Below are 26,452 nucleotides of genomic sequence, written 5' to 3'. Positions count from 1 at the left end.
CCTGCTCCAGCCCCTCCATGTCCTTCCTGAGCTGAGGGCCCAGAGCTGGACACAGCACTCCAGGGGTGGCCTCACCAGCGCCGAGTCCACGGCAAGAATCACTTCCCTGGTCCTGCTGTCACACTGTTCCTGGTCCAGGCCAGGATCCATTGGCCCTCTTGGCCACCTGGACACACTCTGGCTCCTGTTCAGCTTCTGTTCATCCCCACTCCCAGCTCCCTTCCTGCCTGCCTGCTCTCCAGCCCCTCTGGCCCAGCCCGTGGGGCTGCCAGGGGTTGCTGTGGCCAAAGTGCAGGACCCGGCACTTGGCCTGGTTGAACCTCATCCCCTTGGAATCAGCCTGTCCAGGTCCCTCTGCAGAGCCCTCCTGCCTTCCAGCTGATCAACACTTCCCCCCAAATTAGTGTCATCTGCAAATTTGCTGATGGTGGACTCAATTCCCTGATCATCAATAAAGATATTAAATACAACTGGGCCCAGCACTGATCCCTGGGGACACCACTGGTGACCAGATCCCAACTGGATGCAGCTCCATTCCCCACCAGTCTCTGGGCCCGGCCCTCCAGCCAGTTCCTAACCCAGCACAGTGCCCCTGTCCAAGCCTTTTCCAGGAGTGTGCCATGGGAGATGGTGTCCAAGGCTTTACTGAAGTCCAGGCAGACACATCTACAGCCTTCCCCTCCTCCTGATCATAAAAGGAGATCAGGTTGGTCAGACAGGACCTGCCCCTCCCAAACCCGTGCTGGCTGGGTCTGATCCCTTGTCCATCCTGTAGCTGTTGTGAGATTGCAATCACTTCAATGTAGTGGACTGTCCTATCTTGCACTATACTACTGGTAGTTTTAACTTTTATATTGTGTAATAAATAATTCCGATTAAGATCTTTTCTCTGATCATCTGTAATAATAAATGATTCATTTTATATCAGTGTTCTCAGTTTGCCATCACTAAAGCCTGTGGGACAAAGTGATTAAATAAAATTAAACGGTTGACAAAATCTGGGGCTCAGATTGGACTCAGCCACCCCCAGGCTCCTCTCTGAGAAGAGGATCCTTTCTGCACCTCATGACTAAACAGCAGGGCTTTAATAAACTTTGTCTAAAGGCCCCCACTCCCTCCCATGACAGGGATAGACCAGCTCTTGAAAAGCCAGGATCAGCCCTTGGAATGGGCTGCCCAGGGAGGGGGTGCAGTCCCCGTCCCTGGAGGGGTTTGAGCAGAGCCTGGATGTGGCATCAGTGCCATGGTCTGGGTGACAAGGTGGGGTTGGGTCAGGGGTTGGACTGGATGATCTCAGAGGTCTTTTCCAACCTGGTTGATTCTGTGATTCTGTAATCACCCCAGTAACACAAAGCATCTGAGCTCTGCCATGTCCCCATGGCTTGGCTGTGTGTTCCAGAGCTTCCCCAGCCAGAGTGACACAGCTCCCAGGCACGTGTGGGAAGGTCCCACCACAGCCCAGCCCCGCAGCTTGAGGAGTCCATGGGCTTGAGGAGTTTGAAGCAGCTCTTGGGTGAACTTTTGCCCCAGGGTTAAAGCAGAGCAGCTGCAGCAATGTCAGAGGCTTGGGGACAACCTCCTGCACAGCAATCTGAGAGGAGGTTGTGGGGAGGTGGGGTTGATGTCTTCTCCCAGGCAACCAGTGATAGGAGAGGGGGAAATGGACTCAAGTTGTGCCAGGTGAGGTTCAGGTTGGATATTAAGAAAAATTTCTTCACTGGAAGAGTGGTTAAGCACTGGAAGGGCCTGCCCAAGGAGGTGGTGGAGTCAGTATCCCTGGAGGTGTTCAAAAAATGAGTGGATGTGGCACTTTGTTATATGGTTTAGTGGCCATGTGGCTGTTGGTCACAGGTTGGACTTGATGATCTTGGATGTCTTTTCCAACCTTAAAGACTCTGTGATTCTATGATCTCCCAAACACTTTGTAAAAGGTTTCACACTGTCTATTTGCACTGCTAATAAAGGTTCCTGTGAATATTCATAACTTCTTTCCTTCATTTTCTGCAGCTGGACCAAAAGTCTTTAGGAAAACCAGCATCCCCACAGCTGGAGAGTGACAGCTCCTGGAGGAATGGGAAGTCAGACCTGCACCTGGCTTCCATTGATAGATTAGATCATTCAGGAAGGAGACATACAGGCAGATGAATTGCTCCATTTGAATACTACTGTTAACTAGAAGGATTAATGCAGCAGGTGATGGATTATTTGCCATCTCTCCCATCCTAGGTTTTGGGTTGTATTATTCATTCACTGAAGGTGTTATTTTCTGTTTAGCTGCACCACCTGAATAATTTAACTGATAAGAAAAATCTCCACCAAAGGTGAAAATAAAGATTTGATGGATTTGTCAAATGTCAATCACCTCTCAACGTAAAAATTTTATTTTGACCCTCCTCATTTCTCTCACAAAAGTTGATTGACAAGCTCATGGCACTGAATGCCCCTGTCTCCCTTTGAACTCCTCCTTGCTGCATCTGAATTCTACTGGGGTTCAAAGGTATGTAGTGCCACAACATGGCACTGTATACAAAAACACCCCGTTTATCTGCAGGATCCTTCCTAGAGCATCACAACATGCACACACCCTGTGGCTGCACACCAGAAACAGTCTCAGGAGTGATGGGTTGGATCTCACTACCTTTCCTTGGAAAATTTCCAGCAAAACCTATATCATAAATCAGAAAACAACGGCTTCAGTTCCCTCCTGCCAGTACAGGAAAGGTCAGGGACAGAAATGAGATTTAGTCATAATCTTTGTATTCTAGTTGTTTATAACCACTCACCAAATTTGCCTCATTTTACCTGAGATGATTCCCAGCCAGGTTCATGCTGGCATTTTCCCCACATTTTCTTTTCCCTGCAAAGGTTGTTCAAGTGGGTTCGAGAGTTGGCCTTGCAAAGTCAGGCTGTTCTCCCCAAGCCTCCATCTTTCCTCTTCACTCTTCCATGCTCCTCAGCAAACTGGGGATACACAACCAGAACCAGAAGCTGGACATGGATCCCCAATGACACTGAAAGGTGGTACTTGTGTATTCCTGAAAAATTCCCTGGATTTGGCTGTCATAAGTCCCAGCTGGGTTATCACCAATGAACAGCAAAACTGAAAATCAAAATATGTCTCATGGTCCAGAAGAACTCAACTGAAGTATCTGTTCCACATGTCACCTGCTGGAAAGCTCTCAAGTTTCTGTGTCCTGATATAAAAACACACATGGACTTGTCTCTTGAGGAGGCTTCTCACAGCTCTTCACGGCCATGGTCTCATCCAAAGTTTCATGGTGGCACTGCAGCAGAACTGGCCTCAGGAATAGTCAACCAGATTAGGAAAGGGAACAAGGTGCAGAGCTGCTTCTCTGAGAGCTGGTGCCCCCAGCCCTGCCATCCTCCCCTCACGTGGTCACAGACCTGCTCAAACAACCTCAGGAATGGAAGCTGCAGCAACCTGTGCCAGCCCCTCACTGTGTCAAAGAGACTTCCCACCTGTCTGCTGGGAATCTTTCCCATGGTACTTTGAGATGGACTTTATGCTCTACCTTTTACTGATACAGAAATCAAACTGCTTTCTCTCCTCCTCAGGATGCTGTTGGAAGATGGTACTCTCCTGTCCCCTCAATCTTTACGCCCTCAGACATTCTTCTTCTCCCTATTCTCACTCTCTCCTCACAGTCACATTTTCAGCTGTCTGACACTTCTCACTGCTCCCCTCTATCCTGACTCTGGAAGGTCCACATCTGTCTTAGAATGCAGCACTCAAAGATTAGACCAGGCTGTAGCAGAGGCTTGGCCAGCTCAGAGTGAAGGGCAAAGCCCAGGGCTCCTGTTCAGGTCCTGTGGTCCTGATGCACTGTGATCACACAGTGGGAATGATACACAGACCATGGGAGCCTCTATGAAAGGCCAACTCATGTGCCCCAACACAGGAAGACCTCGGTGTTACCATAAGGATTCTAGAGATGGATCCCAGTTGAAGTGTGCAACCCTCACAGCTGTTTGAGGAAACCACCACTGCCAGGGAAAGGACACAGCTCTGGGCTCTGCTACACTAAAGCCATGAGGAGCTCCAACAGGCCCTTTATCACAGAGTCAGAGAACTGTTTAGGTTAGAAATGACCTCTAAATGACCAGCACCACCATGTCCTCAAGTGCCACACCCACATGGATTTTAAATACCCCCGGGGATGGGGATCCACCACTGCCCTGGGCAGCTGTGCCAGGGCTGGACAACCCTTTCCAGGAAGGAATTTTCCCCAGTATCCATTGTAAACCTCTTCTGGTGCAATTTAAGGCTGTTCCCTCTCCTCCTGTCCCTTGTTCCCTGGGAGCAGAGTCCGCCCCCCCCCCCCGGCTCCCCCCTCCTGTCAGGGAGTTGCAGAGCCAGAAGGTCCCCCCTGAGCCTCCTTTTCTCCAGGCTGAGCCCCCCCAGCTCCCTCAGCTGCTCCTGCTGCTCCAGCCCCTTCCCAGCTCCGTTCCCTTCCCTGCACACGCTCCAGCCCCTCAATGTCTCTCTTGTCTGAGGGCCCAGAGCTGCCCCAGCACTGGAGGTGCCCCAGCAGTGCCAGCACAGGGACAGTCCCTGCCCTGGGGCTGGGACACACCATGGCTGGCACAGCCCAGGGGCCATTGGCCTCTTGCCCCCTGGGCTCACCTGGGCTCATGTCCAGCCCCTGTCACCAGCACCCCCAGGGCCTTTCCCACCAGCAGCTTTCCAGCTGCTCTGCCCCAAGCCTGGAGCTGCAGGGGGTGGTTGTGACCCATGGGCAGGATGAAGCCATTCCTTCCCTTTTCTTCCATTCAGAGGATGAAAAAACCTTTACATCCAACGTGCCCAGCTGACAGCAGGCTTTGTGTCAGGAGGCCTTGAGAGTGAAAGGCAGAGGCTGGAGAGGCATCCAGGAAAATTCAGTTTCCACTCTGCAATCAAACCACCAAAGTGTGTCTCTAAATATTTGATGTGATCCCACTCTGCTGTATTTCAGATAAGCATCAGATCATTTGCCAGAAGGTTAAAAAGGGGGGGAAAAAAAGGCAGAACGTTCTTAAGTAGCGTTTCTGTGAGACACTGGGAATATTTCTCTGAGACTTGATACAGAGGACAGAAGAATGTCCTTAGGAAACTTCTAGATGAGAGCAGATAAGTCCATTGAAGTGTCACAATCAATGTTTTCTATCAGAGATGCACTAAAAGGCTGTACATCTGAAGCAGGGAGTTAATGGAAGATATTTAATTAAGACTATGATTTTCTGGCATACTAATAATTCTGAATGTGGAAGGGAAGCTGTGAGTGAAGCCTTTGCTGTCTGACCAGCCTGATCAAAGGCTGTTGCTTGTGCACAGAGAGCACAATGTGTGCAGCACATTGTGTCCCAATGAATCTTGGAAAAGAATGAAAAATTCCTGCATCCAAAAAGTACAAAAAGTGAAAGTTAGAAGAGAGATTTCTGCTCTTTTGTCCAAAAAATCCTGTTTTCTTAAGGGCAAAATATCTGATTCGGTGTTTTATCTCCTAAGCCACACACGCAATCTTATCATCTGCATTCTGCAGGATTATAAATATGGAGTTAATATACGACTTTGTCTAGTGCTGTTCTCCTCCTCGAGAGCTGAATTCAGTGCTTAGAGCTCATTATTCCACATCACATTTATTAAACAATGCCCTTTCAGCAGCGTTTTCATATCTACATAATGAAAATTCTTCCTCTTCAGAAAAAGATGAGGGAAGTGATTGGGATGAAGGAGCAATCTGAGCTGGCCAGGTGTGTTCTTGTTGGGTATTAACTTGCTGCACTTATCCTACAGGACACATCTGCACCAGCAAGGAAGAGGAGCTGCAGGAAATGGCACAAAGGAAATCAGGCTGGAAATATGTATCCAAAGCAAGGAGCTCCAGCACTGCCTGTGCCCAGCCCACAGGAACAGCCTGGCACAGTGACAGCCACAGGCACCCCCACGGATCAGGGAGCTGCAGGAGGCACAGGGTAACATGGACAGAGCTCCCCACGACATGGAGGGAGCTGGAGCATGGGAGAACCTGACAGCAGGGGTCACTGGGGGCACTGGGAATCCCACTGAGGGATTCTGAATCAGCTTTGCCTCAGGCTGGGGAAGGGTCTGGAGCACAAGTGCTGTGAGGAGCAGCTGAGGGAGCTGGGGGGGCTCAGCCTGGAGAGGAGGAGGCTCAGGGGAGACCTTCTCACTCTCTGCAACTCCCTGACAGGAGGGGGGAGCCGGGGGGGTTGGGCTCTGCTCCCAGGAACCAGCAGTAGGACAAGAGGGCACAGCCTTGAGCTGCCCCAGGGCAGGTTTAGGTTGGACATTGGGAAGTTCTTCCCAGAGAGAGGGATCAGCCCTTGGAATGGGCTGCCCAGGGAGGGGGTGCAGTCCCCGTCCCTGGAGGGGTTTGAGCAGAACCTGGATGTGGCATCAGTGCCATGGTCTGGGTGACAAGGTGGGGTTGGCTCATGGGTTGGACTGGATGATCTCAGAGGTCTTTTCCAACCTGGTTGATTCTGTGATTCTGTGATTCTGCAGCCACTTGTGGCACATTCAGTCCCTGTATGGGCCAGTCACTGAAGATCTGGACTCCATGATCCTTGTGAGTCCCTTCCAGCTCAGAATATTCTGTGATTGTTTGATTCATCCCACCCCCAGCTAGTCTGTGTGGCCAGAGAAAAACCCTCACTTCTCAGAAAGACTGGATTTGTCCGGAGCAACCACACCAATTAAAACCACGAGGGCACAGCCACTGGACTTATCCATAGTGGTGAAGTTCAGGACGAGCCCTCCTCCACTCTGGGTGTGTTCAGATGGTCTTTCCCAGGCACATAAAAAGTTCAGCTCTGCTGAACCCCTTGAGACACAAGCCTGGTCTGAACAGATGTGATTGTGCCTTGTGTGAGGCTTTGCCTAAGCCAACGAGCCCCACTGATGGGCACAGGGTGTTAGTTCAGGACTAAACTATGGTCATGCATCCACAAAGCTGTTCCTGAGTTAGGCTGTCTCAGACTCTGGGGAGAAGGAGTCTCAGACCAGCACACCTGTACAGGGAGAGGAGGACACACACTGTTCTATCACCTGCTGATCTGCCCCTGGGTCTGTGGCTACAGAAGATGTCCAGGCATGAGCTCACCAGGAGCCACACAATTTGCTGGTATCTTGCTGGCTCACATTTGACTTTGGGGAACTCTCCTGCTGTCAGGAAATGCCTGGACACAGCCCAGGGTGGGACACTGCAGGGGCTGCCCACAGGAAACAGTAGATGAAGTCACTCTGGTTTGGGAGGTGAGGGCTGTGTGGATTCACGTGCTGCCAGGGCCAGGAAATCACTGCTGACCCTTTCACTTGCTGGTCTGGACATAGTCTGGAATACCAAACAACTCTAACCCCACTGATGTAATTTCTATATCCATGCTCAGATCAGAACGATGGCAGGAGCTGTCTGTTCTAGACCTGGGGATAACAGGCTCAACAGGCAGCCTGGACTGCACCCAGGGGTGAGGAGATCACAGGACATCAATTCAGAGAATACTCAGCTCCCATCTAGATATCAACACCTTCATCTGATGAGACTGGAGACCTTCCAGTGAGGGAAAGGAGAAAAAAAAACAAAAAGAGGAAAAACCCTCCAGAGGCCAATATCTACATGGATTCCATGTTAATTCAGTCACAAATGAGAATATTTAAATGGCCATTTGCACATGGCTGTGGCCTGAGGGCCTGGGCAGTTCCAGCAGCAACATCTCTGTGGTCTAAGGTGTGTCCACATATTTACTGGTAAGAAAACAACCAGGCAAGTCAGGAGACAGGGATAACCTTGCATGAATACAAAAGATGTTTTCAGCAGTATCAACAGAAATAAAAACTTTCAAGCCAGGCACTGGGAACACAAAGGGGGAGGGAGGCACAACAGGCTGTAATAAAGGAAATTGAAAAGAGACAGAAAACCTCATTTAGAGTAAAAGAACACTTTTGCCTTCTCCAGAGATCACTGCTAAGGACCTGAAATGACAGCCCTTAGCACTGGAATGACCAACTCTATTGAGCACTGAAGGCAGGGACTGGTAGAGGCACTACTCTCACTAAATGGCAGGACTGTGACCCTCCTTTCTCTTAACTGACCCTGCCTGACTCAGAGGCAGTATTTGCACGATGTTAATGGCTGTGCCCTTTGCCAACACCTCCCCTGCTCCAGAGCAGCTGATTTGCCTCCACAGGGACTCCCCAGGCACCATTTCCTCCAAACACCCAGACTGATGAACACAATCAAGCCAAGCCCAGAGCAGCTGTACAGCTCGAATTCAATTCCTGTTCAGGCTTAAAGAAGCACCAAAGAGGCTGAAATGTAACTGTTTTCCCCCAAGTCTATCAGCACATCTAATCAAAGCTGTTGCCTTTCCTTACAAACCTTCTGGACAGGTCCGTGGGGTTCTTCATTCAGGGCTAAATATTGAGCTTCCCTGCACATAAAAAAATGCTCTGTGAAACTTCAGACTAAACTTTAAAAAAAAGCTGGAAAACTAAGTCATAAACATGTGTCAGATGCTCCAGCACCACAAGCTGAACCAGCAGCAGAACTGTTGGCCTATATATATAATTAATCAACAAAAAACAATAAATAATAAGCAAGTCAGACAAGGCCACTTGCACGCCCAGAGCCCTGAACATTTAATGAGGTTCCCTTTGAAGTTAATGTGCCCAAAATGGGAGGCTCAGAATGAGCCACAAATATCAATATTGATTTCTTTTGGCACTATCTTGGCCAGAACCCCCTGGCATGGAGAGGCCTTTGGGCTGGAGCATTTTCAGTGTTTCTGTGAAAAATTAGCAGAATGCTAAATTTCATTTTGAATTTGAAATATGAATCTGAAATGTACTTTGCTCAAGCTTTGTTGAAGAAACAATTTATTATAGCACTTAATCTCCTTGATGAAAGAAAAGGAGATTTTAGCCTGCTAATAAGCTGTGTAGAAGCCATGACTAATTAACCTAATTGTAGCAGCCTGTGACAAAATGTGATTGTACTAAACCCATGCCTCAAGTAACTAGAATTGTCAAAAACTCAAAGGCTAATAAACCAACAGACATTAACAGAACATAAACACTAATAAAGTTGACACCAACCATATTATTTGTAACAAAATCTATACTACAACCATCACAAGAGACAATCTGAAGGGTATTCAGTATCTGAGAATGTAGAATTCACCATCTGAAATGCATAAAATTAGTGCAGATCATTGGCAAGTGACGCAGCTCTTGGAGCTGTGCAGCTCATGGGGCCAGGCAGGCTGGGGCTGGAGACACCCTTCCATCCTGTCCTGTCAAAGTTCAGCAGAAGGGGAAATGCAGAGAAGCATTTCTGGGCATCACACAGTTTCCATCTCAATCACAAACCCCAAAGACTCAGTGGGGATGAGGAAGCTGAGTGGGAAGGGCTCATCTAGAAGAGAATCACCTGGGAAGGGACTTGAGGTGACAGCCCCCCCTCAATTCCTGCCCACCTTGGAATAAGCCCCCACGTACTCCCCCAACAGAATCACAGAATCAACCAGGTTGGAAAAGACCTCTGAGATCATCCAGTCCAACCCCTGACCCAACCCCACCTTGTCACCCAGACCATGGCACTGATGCCACATCCAGGCTCTGCTCAAACCCCTCCAGGGACGGGGACTGCACCCCCTCCCTGGGCAGCCCATTCCAAGGGCTGATCCCTCTCTCTGGGAAGAACTTCCCAATGTCCAACCTAAACCTGCCCTGGGGCAGCTCAAGGCTGTGCCCTCTTGTCCTACTGCTGGTTCCTGGGAGCAGAGCCCGACCCCCCCGGCTCCCCCCTCCTGTCAGGGAGTTGCAGAGAGTGAGAAGGTCTCCCCTGAGCCTCCTCCTCTCCAGGCTGAGCCCCCCCAGCTCCCTCAGCTGCTCCTCACAGCACTTGTGCTCCAGTCCCTTCACCAGCCTCGTTGCCCTTCTCTGGACCTGCTCCAGCCCCTCCATGGCCTTCCTGAGCTGAGGGCCCAGAGCTGGACACAGCACTCGAGGTGAGGCCTCAGCAGTGCCCAGTCCAGGGGCAGAATCCCTGCCCTGCTCCTGCTGCCACCCTGTTCCTGAGCCAGGCCAGGATCCATTGTCTTTCTTGCCCCCCTGGGCCCCCCTGGCTCCTGTTCAGCTGCTGTCAGTCAGTCCCCCCAGGGCCCTTTCTGTCCCCCCACTCTGGCCCAGCCCGTGGGGCTGCCGGGGGTTGTTGTGGCCAAAGTGCAGGACCCGGCCTGTGGCCTTGTTGAACCTCACCCCGTTGGATCCTTCCCATCTCTCCAGCCTGGCCAGGTCCCTCTGCAGAGCCCTCCTGCCTTCCATGAAATGACCACCTGAAAAATACCCCCCACTGTCAGTTTGAGATGGCCCAGGGGGATGGAGGGCAGGCTGCTGTGGGGATGGGGATGGGGAACAGCTGATGGAAGGGATGAAGCCCTTGTTCAGTGATAACAGTCTGAGCTCTGAGGAGCAGCTCCCTGCTGGTCCCACAATGGGGATGTGCTCAGGCACGCTGGGCACAGAGGGCCTCTTCTCCTGGGTGTGTCAGGTATCACAGAATCATGGAATATTCTGAGCTGGAAGGGACCCACAAGGATCATCAGTCCAACTCCTGGCCCTGCATAGACTCCCCAACAATCCCACCCTGTCCTTGAAAGCATTGTCCAAACCCTCCTGGAGCTCTGGCAGCCTTGGGGCTGTGCCCACTGCCCTGGGGAGCCTGGGCAGTGCCCAACCAGCCTCTGGGGGAAGAACCTTTGGCTGAGATCCAACCTGAGCCTGCCCTGACACAGCTCCAGCCATTGCCTCAGGTCCTGTCACTGGTCACACAGAGCAGAGATGGAGGTGCCCCTCTGGGCAGGAGTGATACAACAATAAATCCTGAGGAATGAATGGCTGGGAATATATGACTATTAATAATTATTAAATGACTATTCCTTCTGGTGTAGATGCCCCTGAGCTGGCACTGGACCAACTTCAGCACAGCAGTGAGGCAGTGGCAAAAATCATGGTGAAGCACAAGGGGAACACAAAAGGCCATTTCACCCTCCCTGAACAGGACTGGCAGCACAGGAGGGGGCACCTCACAAAGAATACTCACTGCAAACCCAGAGGGTGTTTTCTTGGAGAATGTACCACCTGAGGGCAGGAGGCAAAGGCACCCTGGGGCACTACAAGTGTAATAGTCACAGAATCATTAAGGTTAGAAAAGACCTCTAAGATCACCAAGTCCAACCATCATCAACTCAGCACCACCACTAAACCATGTCCTCAGTGCCAAAAAACATATTTGTTTCCTAAGATGCATTAAAGGATCTCCAAAATGAGAGTCAGAGCCTGAAATCTTCCAAACCCATTGTGGAAGGAAGTTCACATTCCAGAGGAAACTCCGAGGACTGAAGTAGAGAGAAGCTTTGCTGCGCAGAACCTCCAAAGCAGTGCAGAAATCCAACCCAGAGGGGTCCAGAGAACTGAAATGCTCCATTCACCCCCTGTATTCCCAGGCTGAACATAGGCAGGGACGGAGTAGAGTTGAGAAAACCCATGATTTCAAGCAATAATATGGATGTACATCTTCAGTCCACACAGCCCAAAGACACAATATGCTGTTGCTAAGCCTGTATTTCATGGGCTTGATGGCTGAGTCTTCCTGATTATGTGCATTGACCCTAAATGTCCATTTAATTTGTCTTCGAAGAAGGAACAAAAGTAAAGCTGCTGCTGTCTGAACAAAAGATGATTAAGGAAAGGGTGTAGGATTTTTTTTAATTCCTTCATTATTATGGAAATATGCCTTTTAGAGGCTGAACAGAGCTGGTTCAGTGAGAAGTTCCAAGCTTATTTTATGGTTGAAAATGTGACTGTGACATTTAATATGAGGTAGGTCAGACAGAATGAGGCAGAGGCCGTGTCCCCAGTGCCAGTGATGAGACAGGGATGATAACTCCTGGTCAGGGCAGCCAGGAATTGTTCCATGTGGAATCACTGTGGGTCACCTGTGTTAGAAATATCAACTTTATTTGACTCTTGAGCTTCAGTGTGCAGCCGAACTCTGTGTTACCTGAAGGACAGTGTTTGCCCAGTTAAGCCCAGCCCAACACAGGCTTGCCTAGAAGGGCATGTGGCACCTTATGCCAGGGCTCCTGCAAGACTCTGGAGAGCCTCAAGAAACAACATAAACAGGCAAAGAATTTCAGACATGTCTTGGGCCTGGATGCAGATTTTCTGCTTGGTCATCCTCCAGGAACTACACACATCCTCTATGCAGAATGGTGGGAGGGAGAGAAAGGGAAAAAACAATGTCCCATGTGAAAATTTGGGAACTATCCCAATGAAACTGAGATGTCTTCACTCCCTACTTCACAGCACAGGGAAAATATCCCACAAAGGCAGCACAATGTAAATAAAACTGATCCTTAAATCAGCCCAGGTGCCAAACACTGATCAGAAGCCACGATCAAACAAGAGACACAACCTCAGCTCCAGTAAGGTGTGAATGAACATGCAAAACTTGGAGAATATTTTAACTGCTTCCAGAAAACAAATCCCACCCTGCTGAACCAGGTCCAAACCCAGTACAATTCACATCTGTTGATAAACAGGAGCAGAGATGGGATAACTCACGTCTCCTTGGGATGCTCTTCCTGCCCTCTCACTCCAAATCCATGGCAGGTGTTGGACCTGCTTATTGCCACGGCAGTGTTTTCTTGCAGATCTGGGAGCTCTCCCACCCCAGCACAGCTCTGCAGATGGTCTTATCAACCTTAAAAACTACTGTGGCATCTCCATGTCCTTTACAAACCATAACCACAAACCCCAGAGGGTGTTCTCATTCTAGAGGAGCCCCCCAAGGCGGTACCTGCAGAACTCTCTGTGTCTGTGGCCTTTCTCATGTATGGTCAGAACTTTGTTTACCAAGTGCCACAAGAACCCACCTGAAGGGCAGAAGGGTTTTTAGAGGAGGTAAGGGGTGGTGATTTCCCATGGTTCAGGTACCTTGATTCCTCCCCAGGAATGGTCAGACAGGAACTCCACAGGGCTCGTGACTCCAGGCTGTGCTGGGTATCTCAGCAGGAAATCCAGCTCTGCTGGGTTGATTTCTTTATTCATCAGGAGTATCTGTAATTCCAAACAGACAAGATATCCTTGAGCGGCAATAGAATCCAGCAGATTAATTATTCAATTAATCCAGCAGATTAATTATTCAAACCAGGTACCTGCCAAATGTGTGGCTAAAATGTACTCAGAGCCCCATGTTGGAGAGGTGAGATGGACATACCATGTAGGTGCTTGGGGTCTCCCCAAAACAGGAACGGGAATGAGGATGGAGATTGGCAACAGAAGAGGAACAAAGCTGGGAAAACCATGTGGCAAGTGCTATGATCCAGGTGGATGGGAGCACCCTGAGGAGCAGTCCCTGCCAGGGTGTGCTGCAGGTCCCTGGGCTGGGATCCACAGCTGGAGAGCAGAGAAATTCCTGGAGAGGAACCAGAGCATCCTTAGGGAATGCCACCAGGGGGTTGGCCATCTCTCACTGTCTTGTTCAATTTATAAACCAAGTGGAGACACACTGAGAGTGCTGGGAAAAATAAACAACAAACAAACAGCAACAACAATAAAACCCAAACCAAAATCCTCACCACCCTCCTGGCTCCTGCAGCAAGAGAATAAGCAGGTCCATGAGGTCTCAAACACTGAAGAGCACCTGGGACATTCCAATGTTTTCAGTACCAGTGGTGACTTTCAGGAATAAATGGAGTAAGACTGCCAGAGCCATGGTTGAGGTCATTCTGGAAAGCCCAGCTGGGGCCACTGCTCCAGGTGCAATGCCAGAATTCTGAAATCCCAGACTCCAAAAACATCCCCTCCAAACACCAGTTCTGGGAGGGGGGAAAACCGGTGCAGGGAGTGTGTGGTTTCCTTGCCACAGATCCTGGTTTGTATCCCAATGATGTCAAAAGGGCAGTGGCACTTAAGGTGTGCCTGGCACCTCTCCTGCCACTGAGGGCACGAGGGATTCAGCTAAAGAACCAACTGTTTTTTTCTATGGGAGCACCTGTGCCCATCACCCAAGTGCCTCCACACACTGACACTGGGGCTGCTGCTTTTCCTGACACATAAAGGGACTCATTAATTATTTTCAGTGTTTATTGTAGTTACAAGCACCATGTGTGCTACTGAAACACTTTATTTAGAGATATATGCTAAAAAATGTACATGTTCCATGGGTCAGAATTATGGCTGACATTGCAAAATATAACCTGACGTTTTACACACAATTTATTAACAAAATATCCTGTTAGAGTCCTTTTTTTTTCACATATACACTTTCCTTTTTACATAAAGTATTTTGTCATGTAGAATTAAAAGAAGTCTTGGCCATCCCTGGATTAAGGTTAACCAGCCCTGTAGTGTTTCAGCAGTTGGATCTTGGTTCAGATCTGCATTCTTGGAGGTATTTTCCAAACTTATTTAGTCTGTGATTCCACATGTCAGGCCATTTCCACAGTCATTCACTGCACAAACTTCATATCAACTTCACAACATCGTTCCAAGCACTATTTATTGATTAGATATACAAATGTCTCCTTGCTCAGATCATGGACTAAAAATTATACAAAATACTGGACATGGTAGAGCAGCAGTGTAGGAAGAATTTCTTCGGGATAAAAGCAATAAACCCTTCCAGGCCAGTTTGCTTTGCCCTGTTTTCCAGGTCCTGCCAGCAGGTATTACTGTCTCAAACAACCTTTGCCATCACAATTCAAATCCAACTCAGCATCTATGCCTGTTATTGGTGAGAGTCAGTCCTATGAGGAGCAGCTGAGGGAGCTGGGGGGGCTCAGCCTGGAGCAAAGGAGGCTCAGGGGGGACCTTCTGGCTCTGCAACTCCCTGACAGGAGGGGGTAGCCGGGGGGGTCTCGGGCTCTGCTCCCAGGGAAAAGGGAACAGGAGATGGAATGGCCTCAAGCGTGCCAGGGGAGGGTCAGGAGGAATTTCTTCCTGGAAAGGGTGGTCAGGCCTTGGCAGGGGCTGCCCAGGGAGGTTTGGAGTGCCCAGCCCTGGAGGTGTCCCAGGAAGGCCTGGCCGTGGCACTCAGTGCTCTGGGCTGGGGGACAAGGGGGGGATCGGGCACAGGGGGGATCCATGGGCTGGGAGGGCTTTTCCAACCTCAGGGATTGTGGGATTCTGAACCCTGCTCACAGAGTGCCACCCCTGGTGGTGTTACCTGGAAGGTGAGCTGGGCAGTGTAGGTCAGCCTGTCCCCCTCGAACAGCCCCCGGGCCGTGCTCTGGCACACGCAGAAGGTGATGCTGTCGCTGAGGCTCCTCACGCGCTCTGGGAGCCCCTCGGCGGGAGCCGCCCTCTCCATGGCTCTCTGGAACACCTTCTGGAATGCCTGGGGGGGACACACAGTGGGACATGTGACTCTCAGATCCCCTTTGCATGGTACCCCCTGAACTGCCACAGTGAGAGATGCCAATCTCTAGGGCCACCTGGAACATCTAGAGACCAGCCCCTGCATCTGCCTGTAGCTGCTCTTCAGGAACACAGAGTCTGGCAGTGGTGACATCCCCTGTGACACTGAGCTCTCCGGAGCCCAAGGGAGCAGCACAGAGACAGGCAGAGGGAACTCAGACACTGGGAATGATCTCTTACCAATGTGCTCCCACAGGGAGGACATGGGACACTTGCTCTGCAAATGTTGAGCCAGCAGAGAGTGGAGATCCCAGAGGACACATGGAATCACACACTGGTTTGGGTTGAAAGGGACCTAAAAGCTTATCCAGTCCCACCCCTTGCCATGGGCAGGGACACCTTCCACCAGCCCAGGTTGCTCCAAGCCCCATCCAACTTGGCCTTGGACACTCCCAGGGATGGGGCAGCCACAGGTTCTCTGGGCAACCTGTGCCAGGGCCTCCTCACCCTCACAGGGAAGGATTTCTTCCCAATATCCCACCTGAATCTGCCCTCTGGCAGTGGGAAGCCATTCCCACTGGTCCTGTCCATCCATCCCTTGTCCCCAGTCCCTCTCCAGCTCTTCTGGAGTCCCTTTGGGCACTGGAAGGGGCTCTAAGGTCTCTGTGGATCCTTCTCTTCTCCAGCTGAACACCCCCAGCTCTCCCAGCCTGGCTCCAGAGCAGAGGGGCTCCAGCCCCGTGATCATCTCTGTGGCCTCCTCTGGACCTGCTCTAACAGATCCACATCTTTGCTGTGCTGGGGACCCCACAGCTGGACACAATATTCCATGTGGGATGTCACAACAGTGGAGCAGAGGAGGAGAACACAACTCCCACTGTGCAAATGTTTCAACTCAGAGAAAAGCAATTGCTCTAAATAATAACAATTTCAAGAAGTCTTATGAGCACTTTACTGTCTGGATCCAGCCAAGGACTGGCCAAGAAGAGCAGGGAGCAGCACTGGTGGGATGGAGCAGCCAGTGAAGTCCCCTGGGGATGGGGACCTGCATCGAGAACAACCCTCTTATATAAGAGAATAAAGATTCTTGCAACAACATTTCTGATTTGAATGAGAAAAGACATAAAACTTTCAGAGCCATCTGAAGAAAAAACATTTTCAAATTATCAAATGCAACTGGAAAAAGAAAATGGAAAAGAAAATAAAACCCAAGTCCTGCTTAGCAATGCAAAGGTTCTGTAAGCTGGGCCCAGCTAAAGGAAATAACCATGGATGGCACAGACTGGCCAAGGCCTGACTGTGTTGGCAGTGTTATTTTGGGGGTTCTACAAAGGAAAAATGATGCCCCAACAAATTAAAGTAACATTGATACCTAATGCATTATTAATAATTGCAGAATGCATTTTCCTGCTTAACATTTCTTTAAATTCTGTTCAAACATGCTGCAGAGCAGCACATAAATCTTTGTGTTCTAATTTATAATGGGTTCTCAGCTGTGTGGCCAGTATTCTGAAATAATTTCTGTGCATCTTTACACAATGTTTTATGATCTGTCATCAAAATTTATTAGATAAAAACATTTCACCCAATAATTTTTCATGTATTTAGACACACTGCTAATATTAACTGGAAAACATAAAACAAACTAACTCTGGAAGATGCAGATTAAAGGTGAAGCCTCAGAAACCCCTGTATCTATTATGAATGTGTAGGGAATGAATCTTTCAAAAGGCACAAAAGATATTCTGTACATTTTTCTGATAAAATTACTCCAACAAACGAGTTGTGGATATAAAAAAGAAAAGCTTCTTTGTGGATCAGGCTCAACACATCGTAGTCTCTCCTCAATTCCTTTTTCCAGGTCACTTGTCAAGGTAAGAAATCGTTTGGAAGAAGTCCTAGACTAGGACTCCAACTCATTTAACTCTCCAGCCCCCAAAGAACCTTTCTTGTGATAAAAAAAGGTCTTCCATTTATTAAAGCATTAAACTGGAACTCTTTCTAGATGGTTGGAGCAACCTGGGCTGGTGGAAGGTGGCCCTGCCCATGGCAGGGGGTGGGACTGGATGAGCTTTAAGGTCCCTTCCAACCCAAACCAGTCTGTGATTCTGTGAACCTCAGTGAGAGAGAGCAGCTCTGAGGGCACAGCACCTTCAGGGAGAACTGGTACATGGGGTGGATGTGGTGGAGCTCGTTCATGGTGAAGTAGAGCAGGGAGGCCCTGGCGGCCGCGGGCCTGTAGTGCTCCCTGGCCTCGTTAATCTTGGCTTCCGTCACCTTGAAGTCCTGCACCTGCAGGGAAACACAGGACAGGATTCATGTGAGAACACCCCTGTGCAGTGAGTGCAGCCCAGGGAAGGTGGACATGGGCCACAAAGTCCTCAGGGCAGCAGTGGGCAACCCACACATGAGCACCACAGGGAGCAGCCCCTGCCCCCAAGACACGGTGCAGCCAGGCTTGAGCTGCCCCTCCAGCATCCCCCTACTCTGGAACCTTCCCATTTAACTGCATTTCCCATTCAGTTGCCCAATCCTCCATTTTCCTGAGTCCCCTCCAGACTCCTCCCTGGATTCCCTGCTCTCCACTAACTGGAACCCTTTTTCTCAACAATGAGTTTCTCCTGCTAATTGCAGGTCATTAACAGCACAGGGCTGAACAGCCCCAGTTCTCCTCTCAGGCAGCTTCCCCAGGGCTGGGAGGTGCTCATTTATCCCAGCTCTTTGTTGCCTTTCCTCAACAGCACTGAACACACCCCACCTTGCTGCTCAGGGCTGCAGCTGCTGTGATGGACATGTGGAAATCGTTTTTGGCAGAAACACCAGCCCATCATCGTCTCAGTTTGTTCTTTCATTCCACTTCGGCAGCACAAAGTGACGTCCTCGAGCCCCTCAGGGGTTATTTCAGGCTCTGTTTGTGCACAGACATGTCTTGTACATGGCCAGGAGCTGCTGAGCGAGAGCTGATCCAGCCAGCTCAGCAAACCATGCTGTGGGATCATAAAACCATGGAATGGTTTGGGTTGGAAGGGACCTTAAAGCCCATCACCCATGGGAAGGGACATCTTCCACTAGCCCAGGCTGATCCAAGTCCCATCCAACCTGGCCTTGGACACTTCCAGGGATGGGGCAGCCACTCTGGGCAACCTGTGCCAGGACCTCCCCACCCTCACAGGGAAGGATTTCTTCCTAATCTCCAACCTAAGCCTACTCATTTTCAGGTTAAAGCCATTCCCCCTTGTCCTGTCACTGCAGAAGGTCCCTCTCTGTCCCTCTCGTTGGCTTTCTGTGGCAGAGCAGGGCTCAGCAGGGCATCACACAGCCCCTGAAACACAGGCCATGGGGTCCCCTGGGCTGTCCCTGAGCTGGTGTGAGCACATCTGGCTGGGGTACCAAGCCTTCCCAAGGCAGCACAGACTGAGCCTTAATCTGCTGTGTGCAAACATCACCACACCTCAGCACCCCACAGCATCCAGGGGCTGAGCCTTTTTGCATGTGCCCACGAGCAGAGCTGGGCTGATTCATAATTCTAGTCAAATAAAACCCGGGGGGGGGCAGGCAATTGCTTTCCATAGACAGATCAGAGAGGAACTTCCATAGGAAGGAAAATGCTGCATGAACATTTTTTTTTTGGTATACAGACCAAAAACAGAGCAGCAAACCTCTGACAGGGCTCTGCAAACTCTAAAACTCAACCCTGTTGGTACAGAGCTCGCACTGACCATCTGTATAACCACAGCTGGTTTAGGAGCTGGAGCCCTTCAAGAACACCCAATTCAAGAGGGAGATGCCAAGCTGGCAGGTCAAAACATCTCTTTAACATCTCCTTTGGGGGTTCAAGCAAACCCTCCTCAGACAGTAAAATACATCTGATGCACCAATGGCTCCCAGAAATAATTCTGATTTTTAAGGTGGAGGGAGGATCTCTTAGTTTCTTGGTCACTGAGGCTCCAACACAGAGAGGTGAAAGGCAGTTCCAGCCCAACCCCATCACGAGGGTGACTCACCCCCAGCCAGTGGGCAAGTGTGGGCTGTGAAGATGGGAGGTGGTGGAGTCCCCACCCCTGGACATGTCTAAGGAACAACTGGCCGTGACACTCAGTGCTCTGAGCTGGGTGACAAGGTGGGAATCAGGCACAGGGTGGACTCGGTGGTCTTGGAAGTCTTTTCCAGCGTAAATGATTCTGTGACTGTGGCTGCAGAGGGAAGCAGCTGAATGGCCATACCAGAGTCCTGGTACAATCCTGGCATGAGAACCACAATTCCCAAGTTCCCTCAGTGGCAGGAAAAACCACAGTGCATCTAGCTGAGCCCAGCCAGCCCGCCAGGGGAACTGGGCAGTGCTGACACTCACAGCTCATACCAACATTGATTTATACTCTAAAGAATGGAAAGGTATGAAATGACCAAGTTCCTGCAGATTTACTCAGGATCACAAACTCACCAGATGCCAGTCCCTGGTCAGCACTAAAATCCAGCTTAGCTGAGGCAGTGTGATGTACTCAGGATTAGGTTGGCACCGTTTAAAGCTGCCTTGATACAGTGTGTAAATTTTATTGTCTTTACATCAGACACTGATGTTTTCACTTGGTCTTAAATAGGTCATTTGACACACAAAAGCTGCAAAGCACCAAATGGCCTGAAGCTCTCCAGAGTGGAGAGCACTGTAGTTTATACCCATTTCTCTTCTCTGCTGAGCAGAAGGAGCAGAGATGGGCAGAGCAGAGGTGACATTCCACCCAGAAATCCTCAAAGATAACATCACACACACACTTTTCTCCAGGCTATCACTGTCTTTGTACCTTCTCCTCGATTTCTGCAGCTGTCTGTTTAGTGATCTCCAAGTTCTCCACCAAGACTGTGTCTCCCAGGAAATTCCCAGATGCTGATGACAGCCGAGAGAGCAAGTTGTCCTCTAATGTTTTCAAGGTGATCTTGAATCCATTCTGCTGCTTTGTGAGATCTGACTGCAAATGAGAAATTCAGAAAGTTTTAGCCACCAAACATGTGGTAAAGGAAGGATTAACCAACTTCCCATGGGAACAGGCTTCTCACTGAAAACTGACATAGTCCAGTAGTGCTTATTCCTGCTCTCTGCAACTCCTGGGAGTGGGTGGAGCTCTAGGATCACTCCACATCCAACAAGCCATCAACTCAGAGAAACCTTGAACAGCACAGGAAGCACCAGGAAAGCTGAGCCCTTTCACTAGGAATGTATGAAAATGCTGGGGATGAACCAGGAACCTTTATCCCCATCTCAAACATATCTCCTGTATCTTTGTTCCTGATTCAAGTCAGAATGGACAGTCCCTCTGCTCCTCCCCCCTCCTGATGAACTTACCCCTCCACACCCCACCAGTCACACCAGCAATGGGGCCACGGGGATAAAACCTGGTGGCAAATCCAGCAGCAAAGTCCCTCAGGCCCTGAGAAGAACAGGAGATGCACCTCAGGCTCAGGACTGAGGGCAAAGCTGAGGCCTCATCTATTGCTGCTCCTGTTTGTAGCCTGGCCTTGAAGTCCCACAGGGACCAGTGGCTTTCTGGGCTAAAGCTGTACATGCACAGAGTCCTCCTGCCAAAGGATTTGCAAACTCAGCACAAGCAGATACAGCCAAGAAGGCCAAGCAGATAGCCCAGTACAACCATCCTGCCTCAGGGGCACATTTCTGAATCACAGAGTAAATCCTTCCCATTTCTCTGGTCCCCTCTCCCTCTCCCCTGTGGAAGCACCATCATTAATGCTGTTCATGGTGGAAACAAAGACTCTCATCCATCTCCTTTCTGAGCTGCTCCTCCAGAACAGGTTTTATCCCATGAAATGTGATTGCCTTATTCTATGTGTTGGCTCAGAGAAACTGCATCTCTCCTGGATTTCAGGTATATTATGTCGTTCCACGATATGGCTCTATTGTGAATACCTATTTTTAGAGTTACCACAGCAAACATCCTGTGGGAAGGCTGTGCCTCTGATTGGGATGCTGCTGAAGAGCTAAGCCTGGTGACTATTCTCTGCATCAATGAAGTCAGTCACTACCACCCTGCTACATAAAGCACTACTGGGTGACAGTTTAAATCCTCAGACTGTGGTTAAGTGGCACAACCAAGAAATTCAAGTAACTTTAAGTGTGTTTTATAGCCCTGCAACCATCCAGCTCTGGAGTACAGCAGACGTGGGACACGTGGAACTGAAACAAGTTCTGAGCAACTGGCTCGTGACAGATTCAGTGTCATAAACCAAGTGATCCAAGGCTCCAAAGACAGTTTTGGGAAAAAATGTCCCCCTGTAGGGTCTGGAATGAGAAATGTGACCCTTTGCCTCTCCCAGCCCCACCATGCAGGATGGAGCCTGCTCTGCTGGCAGAGGTTTCCCAGCAGATGAACTGACTCTGTCATTAATAACTCATCTCTCAACATTTGGGCTGAAGTTTCCTGTACTTGCTGTGCACACACTCATTCCACGTTCATGGCAATTCAGGTGCTCAGCAGGGTGGGCACTGAAGTGTGTTGGTTGTTGGTATTTCAGCTGGAAAAGGCTGTTTTGAAGACTTGTTCCTGGCTTTCCACCCAGGAATTGGCCTGTGGTGGTAAATATTTTACAAGTCTTGAGCCAGAAAATGAACAGAGCAAATTTTGTGTGTTTCTGCCATTCAAGCATAGCAAGCCTTGAAAAATGACATCTGCAAGCTATTATTCAACCCCTTGGATTATGAGCCTGGAGTTATTAATGAGGAGGGGGTGGATTTTTGCTCCAATAGCTTGTAATCCCCACCCAATTCTGGAAGCACCCTCAGAAGTGCAGACAGCTCTGGGTCCCCCCAGCACCTGCAGCTTTATCCTGCCATGGTTTGAAGCAGCAACAAGGTCATGGTTCCTCATTTCTGCACTGGAGCTCATTATCTGTTATTTCACAGCTGATATATAACAGTGCTAATTCTGAGAAACAGGTTATTCCCAGAGCCTTCCCCTGCCAACCCCTTCCAAGCTCAGCCAGAGCAGCCACCTTTCCTTTTCCTTTCTGTTGGTTTTGTTGTTTTATTTTAACATCACAAACCAGAGGGGAAAAATTCCCTGTGTTTTCATAGAATCACAGACTGGTTTGGGTGGGAAGGGACCTCAAAGACCATCCAGTTCCACCCCCTGCCATGGGCAGGGACACCTTCCACCAGCCCAGGTTGCTCCAAGCCCCGTCCAGCCTGGCCTTGGACGCTTCCAGGGATGGGGCACCCACAGGTTCTCTGGGCAACCTGTGCCAGGGCCCCACCACCCTCACAGGGAAGAATTCCCTCCTGATATCTAATCCTGCAGAGCACCTGAGGAAGAATCCCAACACTGTCCATCACAGCCTGGCTGTGCAAGGATTTCACACACACCATAACCAGTGAAGTCTGGAGTTGATGGGAGACACCTGAAACCAGCCCTGGTGACACAACTGGAGCAGGGCAGTGCCACCAGCACATGGAGCAGAGTCATCCCCACCAAAGGGAATTGCAGATATGACCAGATAAAGGCCAAAGGGTTTGGACTGACCTGAGAGGGAAGGTCTTGGGATTTGGCTTTGCTTGCCTTGGCCTAAACTGGTTTGAGCTTCTCTGAGCTGTGACCATCTCACAGTCAGGTCCTGCTGCCTCACCCGGGGCCAGCCTGGTTCTAATGTCCAGGGAGAGCATGGAGTTGTCCTGGACAGACTGATCTGTCCCCAGAACCACCACAGGGCAGAGTCTCAGGCTCTGCCACAGGAATGCCACCCTGGGAAGATGGCAGAGCTTCAAAGTAAGGAGGGAGAGAAAGATGGATAACTGGGAATCAATGAAGACAGAGATTATTGGATATAGGCTGTGCTGAGGAAACATTTTAAAAAGGTTGGTGTTATTGGAATTGGATCAATAATAGCTGTTTGATGGATTTGGATCAGGTTATTAACAAAAAATCCTGGGCTCCACATATAAGGTGTGCTCTGAGATCAGTAACTGTTTTGCAGTGCTCTAGGAATCACTTCCATCTGCCCTTGAGCCAGAGCCTCAAACCTTCCCAGGACACTAACCTCTGTCCCTTTAGTCCCAGGGTGGAGAGGATGAACTAACACACACATAGAGAGGTGACCTCTCCTCTGGGGAACCCAAACATCCCAATCTGAGCCTCCAAGGAGCTCCCCAGTGATCAGATCCAGCCCTGGGGCAGAAGGTGCTGAGCCCCTGCCCAGCCCACCCCCAGGTCAGGGCCACTGCCAGTCCCTCCCATGTCCAGGAGGCACAGCTCTGCCTTTAGCCCAGCAGGGAAGAGATTTGTCTGACTGACTGTTCACCATCCAGCAGAACATCTGGAACATCTGGAACACCAGGCTGCCTTTCTCCTCCCTGATCCTGACCTCCCTGGGGCAGCAGGGCTGGAGCAGGATGGGAGCAGATGAGGGAGAGAAGAGATGGTAAACTCTGGTGTTATCTTGTTGTGGGGATAGAGAGAAATAGATCTTAAATATTCTTAAATATAAGGAAAATGCCATCCCACACCAACTGTGTCAGCCCAGCACAGAGCCCTCAGACCAAGGGCTTTGTGTCCTTCGTGTCCCCAGAGAGACAGTCATGGCTCACACATTAAATCTGTTTATTATGTGTTTTTGAGGCCATCTTTTGGCTCATTAGCACATGAGCCTGGTTCAAACTCAATGCATCATTAAGGCTACCCAGCTAAAGCACTTCAGAACCTCATTAAATGGAAAGATTATTACAAAACCGGCTTGGCCTGACTGAACATGTGCAGTAAATTTATTCCCGCTCTCAGAAAATATTTAGTATTATACATGTTTGTTAGATGGTTATATGTGTCATTAGAACAGGGGATTTTCTTTATAAAATTATCTTGGAATTGAAGCCATACTTATTAAAAGAGAGAGAGAGAATATTTTGGCCTGTTATAAAGAAGTGGGAGGAAGAACCAGGAAAGGAAAATGTCGTTACCAACCTCACAATATTTACACAGAGAATCCTATACCATAAATGCTGAAAACTGAGATTAATCCTGCTCCAAAATTAAATCTGTGAAATCCAGAAAAACCTGATATAATGAGAATCTCAGTTTCCAGTCACAGGAGGAGAAGGAAAATAAAGTGACTCGTACCCAAATTTTGGGAGAAAAAACTTGAAATTGCAATACAAATTTTGCCAAAATACCTAGAAAACAAAAGAGTGAAGGAAAAAAATCTTCAATTCGAGGGAAATCTCCTGATTTTATGATGAGCTTAGTAATCTCGGTAACCTTCCAGGTGAAATGTTGTTTTCTTTACATTACAATAACAATAACAATGATGATGAAGATTATAATAACAATAACAACAATATAATAAGGAGAAGGAGAAGCAGTAGCAGAAGCAGCAGTAGAAGAAGAAGAAGAAGAAGAAGTGGAAGAATCAGAAGCAGCAGCAGCAGCAGCAGAAGAAGCAGAAGAAGGAGATAATAACAATAGTAACAATAATAATAATAATAACAATAATAATAATTTATTCTTGCTCCCAGTGTAAACTGCAGCTCCTGACCTTGAGCTCCTCCAGGTCAGGCCTCTCCATGCTGACCACGGCTGCCAGCAGCTGCTCCTCCAGCCCGTCCCTGGTGACGGTGAAGTTGATGAGGGTGCACTGGGCCTGCAGCTCGGGTGGGAAGTGGGGGTTTGCCAGCTTCGTGTGCAGGATGAGGCGGAAAGCAGGGCTGAACTCACACTCTTTGTCCCCAATCTTGATGTACCTGCAATTAGAAGATGAGCCAGGAGGTGGTTCACCCCAGGGTGGTTCACCAGAGGACAAATGGAGGTCTCGGTCAGTGGCACCTACCAGGACTTGGCACTTGACACACAAATCACTATTAGAGCAAAAGTACTAAAAATTGGCAGTGACACCTGAGTCCCTTCTGATCTAGGAGAAAAGTCCCAGAAAGCTGCCCCTGCATCTTGGATTCTGTTTGAGAAGGCTCACGTTTTCCAGCAGCAGCATGGCCACTCCAACCATGAACCCTCCTGGCTATTGAGAGAGGCTGAATTCTACCTTAAAGTTGGAGTTACAGGGAGGAAAAGCCTCTCAGCAATGAGGTCACGGGTTTGATACTCATATGGGCCATTCAGTTAAGAGCTGGACTCGATGATCCTTGTGGGTGCCTCCCAATCCAGAATACTCTGTGATAAATCTGTGGCAACTTTTCATTGGTCACATCTAGAATTGCCCAGTCTGTTGGCTCTGATCAGGCCAACTCTGCAGTTGCACTGAGCTTGAGCAGTGAAGCCACATGTGGAGAGCAACTGGTGGGCATTCAAAGGAGGTAACATCTCCCAGGAAAACTCAATCTCCTCCTGTTTTGCACTTCTGACATGAAGACTAAAGCTCACAGTAACATGACCTGAACCTAAGTTTAACCCAGCCCAGAAAGCCAAACAAATCCTGGGCTGCACCAAAAGCAGTGTGGGCAGCAGGTCAAGGGAGGGGATTCTCCCCCTCTACTGCCCTGGTGAGACCCCACCTGAAGCACTGGGAACAGTGTTCCCCAGCATGAAAACAACATGAAACTGTTGGAGTCCAGGGGAAACCATGACGTTGATAAGAGGACTGGACACCTCCCCTACAGAGACAGGCTGAGAGAGCTGGGGCTCTTCAGCCTGGGAGAGAGAAGGTTTTGTGAAGACCTAATTGAGTCCTTCCAGCATCTTAAAGGGCTACAGGGAAGGTGGAGAGGGACTGTTCATCAGGAACTGGAGTGATGGGATAGGGGAGAATGGCTTCAAACTAAAAGAGAGTGGGGTTAGATGGATAATAGGAGGAAATTCTTCCCTGTGAGGGTGGGGAGGCCCTGGCACAGGTTGCCCAGAGAAGCTGTGGCTGCCCCATCCCTGGAAGTGCCCAAGGCCAGGTTGGACAGAGCTTGGGGCAACCTGGGCTAGTGGAAAGTGTCCCTGCCCATGGCAGGGGGTGGGCCTGGATCGTCTTTAAGGTCCCTTCCAACCCAAACCATTCTGTGATTCTATATTAACA

At 49.5% G+C, this 26,452-nt stretch overlaps 1 protein-coding gene across 1 annotated transcript in view; it reads right to left on the bottom strand.

Annotated features, from left to right (window-relative positions):
- The window catches only part of DNAH9 (dynein axonemal heavy chain 9), a 200,242-nt gene that overhangs the window by 60,702 nt on the left and 113,088 nt on the right, over window positions 1-26,452 (bottom strand). Inside the window, exons 59-63 of the mRNA XM_029960052.1 lie at window positions 24,974-25,178; window positions 20,245-20,409; window positions 17,597-17,737; window positions 15,255-15,425; window positions 13,022-13,144 (exon numbers count right to left, since the gene is read on the bottom strand). Of these exons, the coding sequence (XP_029815912.1) occupies window positions 13,022-13,144; window positions 15,255-15,425; window positions 17,597-17,737; window positions 20,245-20,409; window positions 24,974-25,178 (805 nt within the window). The remainder of the gene's footprint in view (window positions 1-13,021; window positions 13,145-15,254; window positions 15,426-17,596; window positions 17,738-20,244; window positions 20,410-24,973; window positions 25,179-26,452) is intronic.

Source organism: Manacus vitellinus, unplaced genomic scaffold, assembly GCF_001715985.3.
Source record: "Manacus vitellinus isolate BGI_N305 unplaced genomic scaffold, ASM171598v3 scaffold_24_pilon, whole genome shotgun sequence".
In the NCBI taxonomy this organism is placed as follows: Eukaryota; Metazoa; Chordata; class Aves; order Passeriformes; family Pipridae; genus Manacus; species Manacus vitellinus.
The sequence above is the reverse complement of the archived record's forward strand: the minus strand, read 5'-3'. Positions and strand labels throughout refer to the sequence as shown.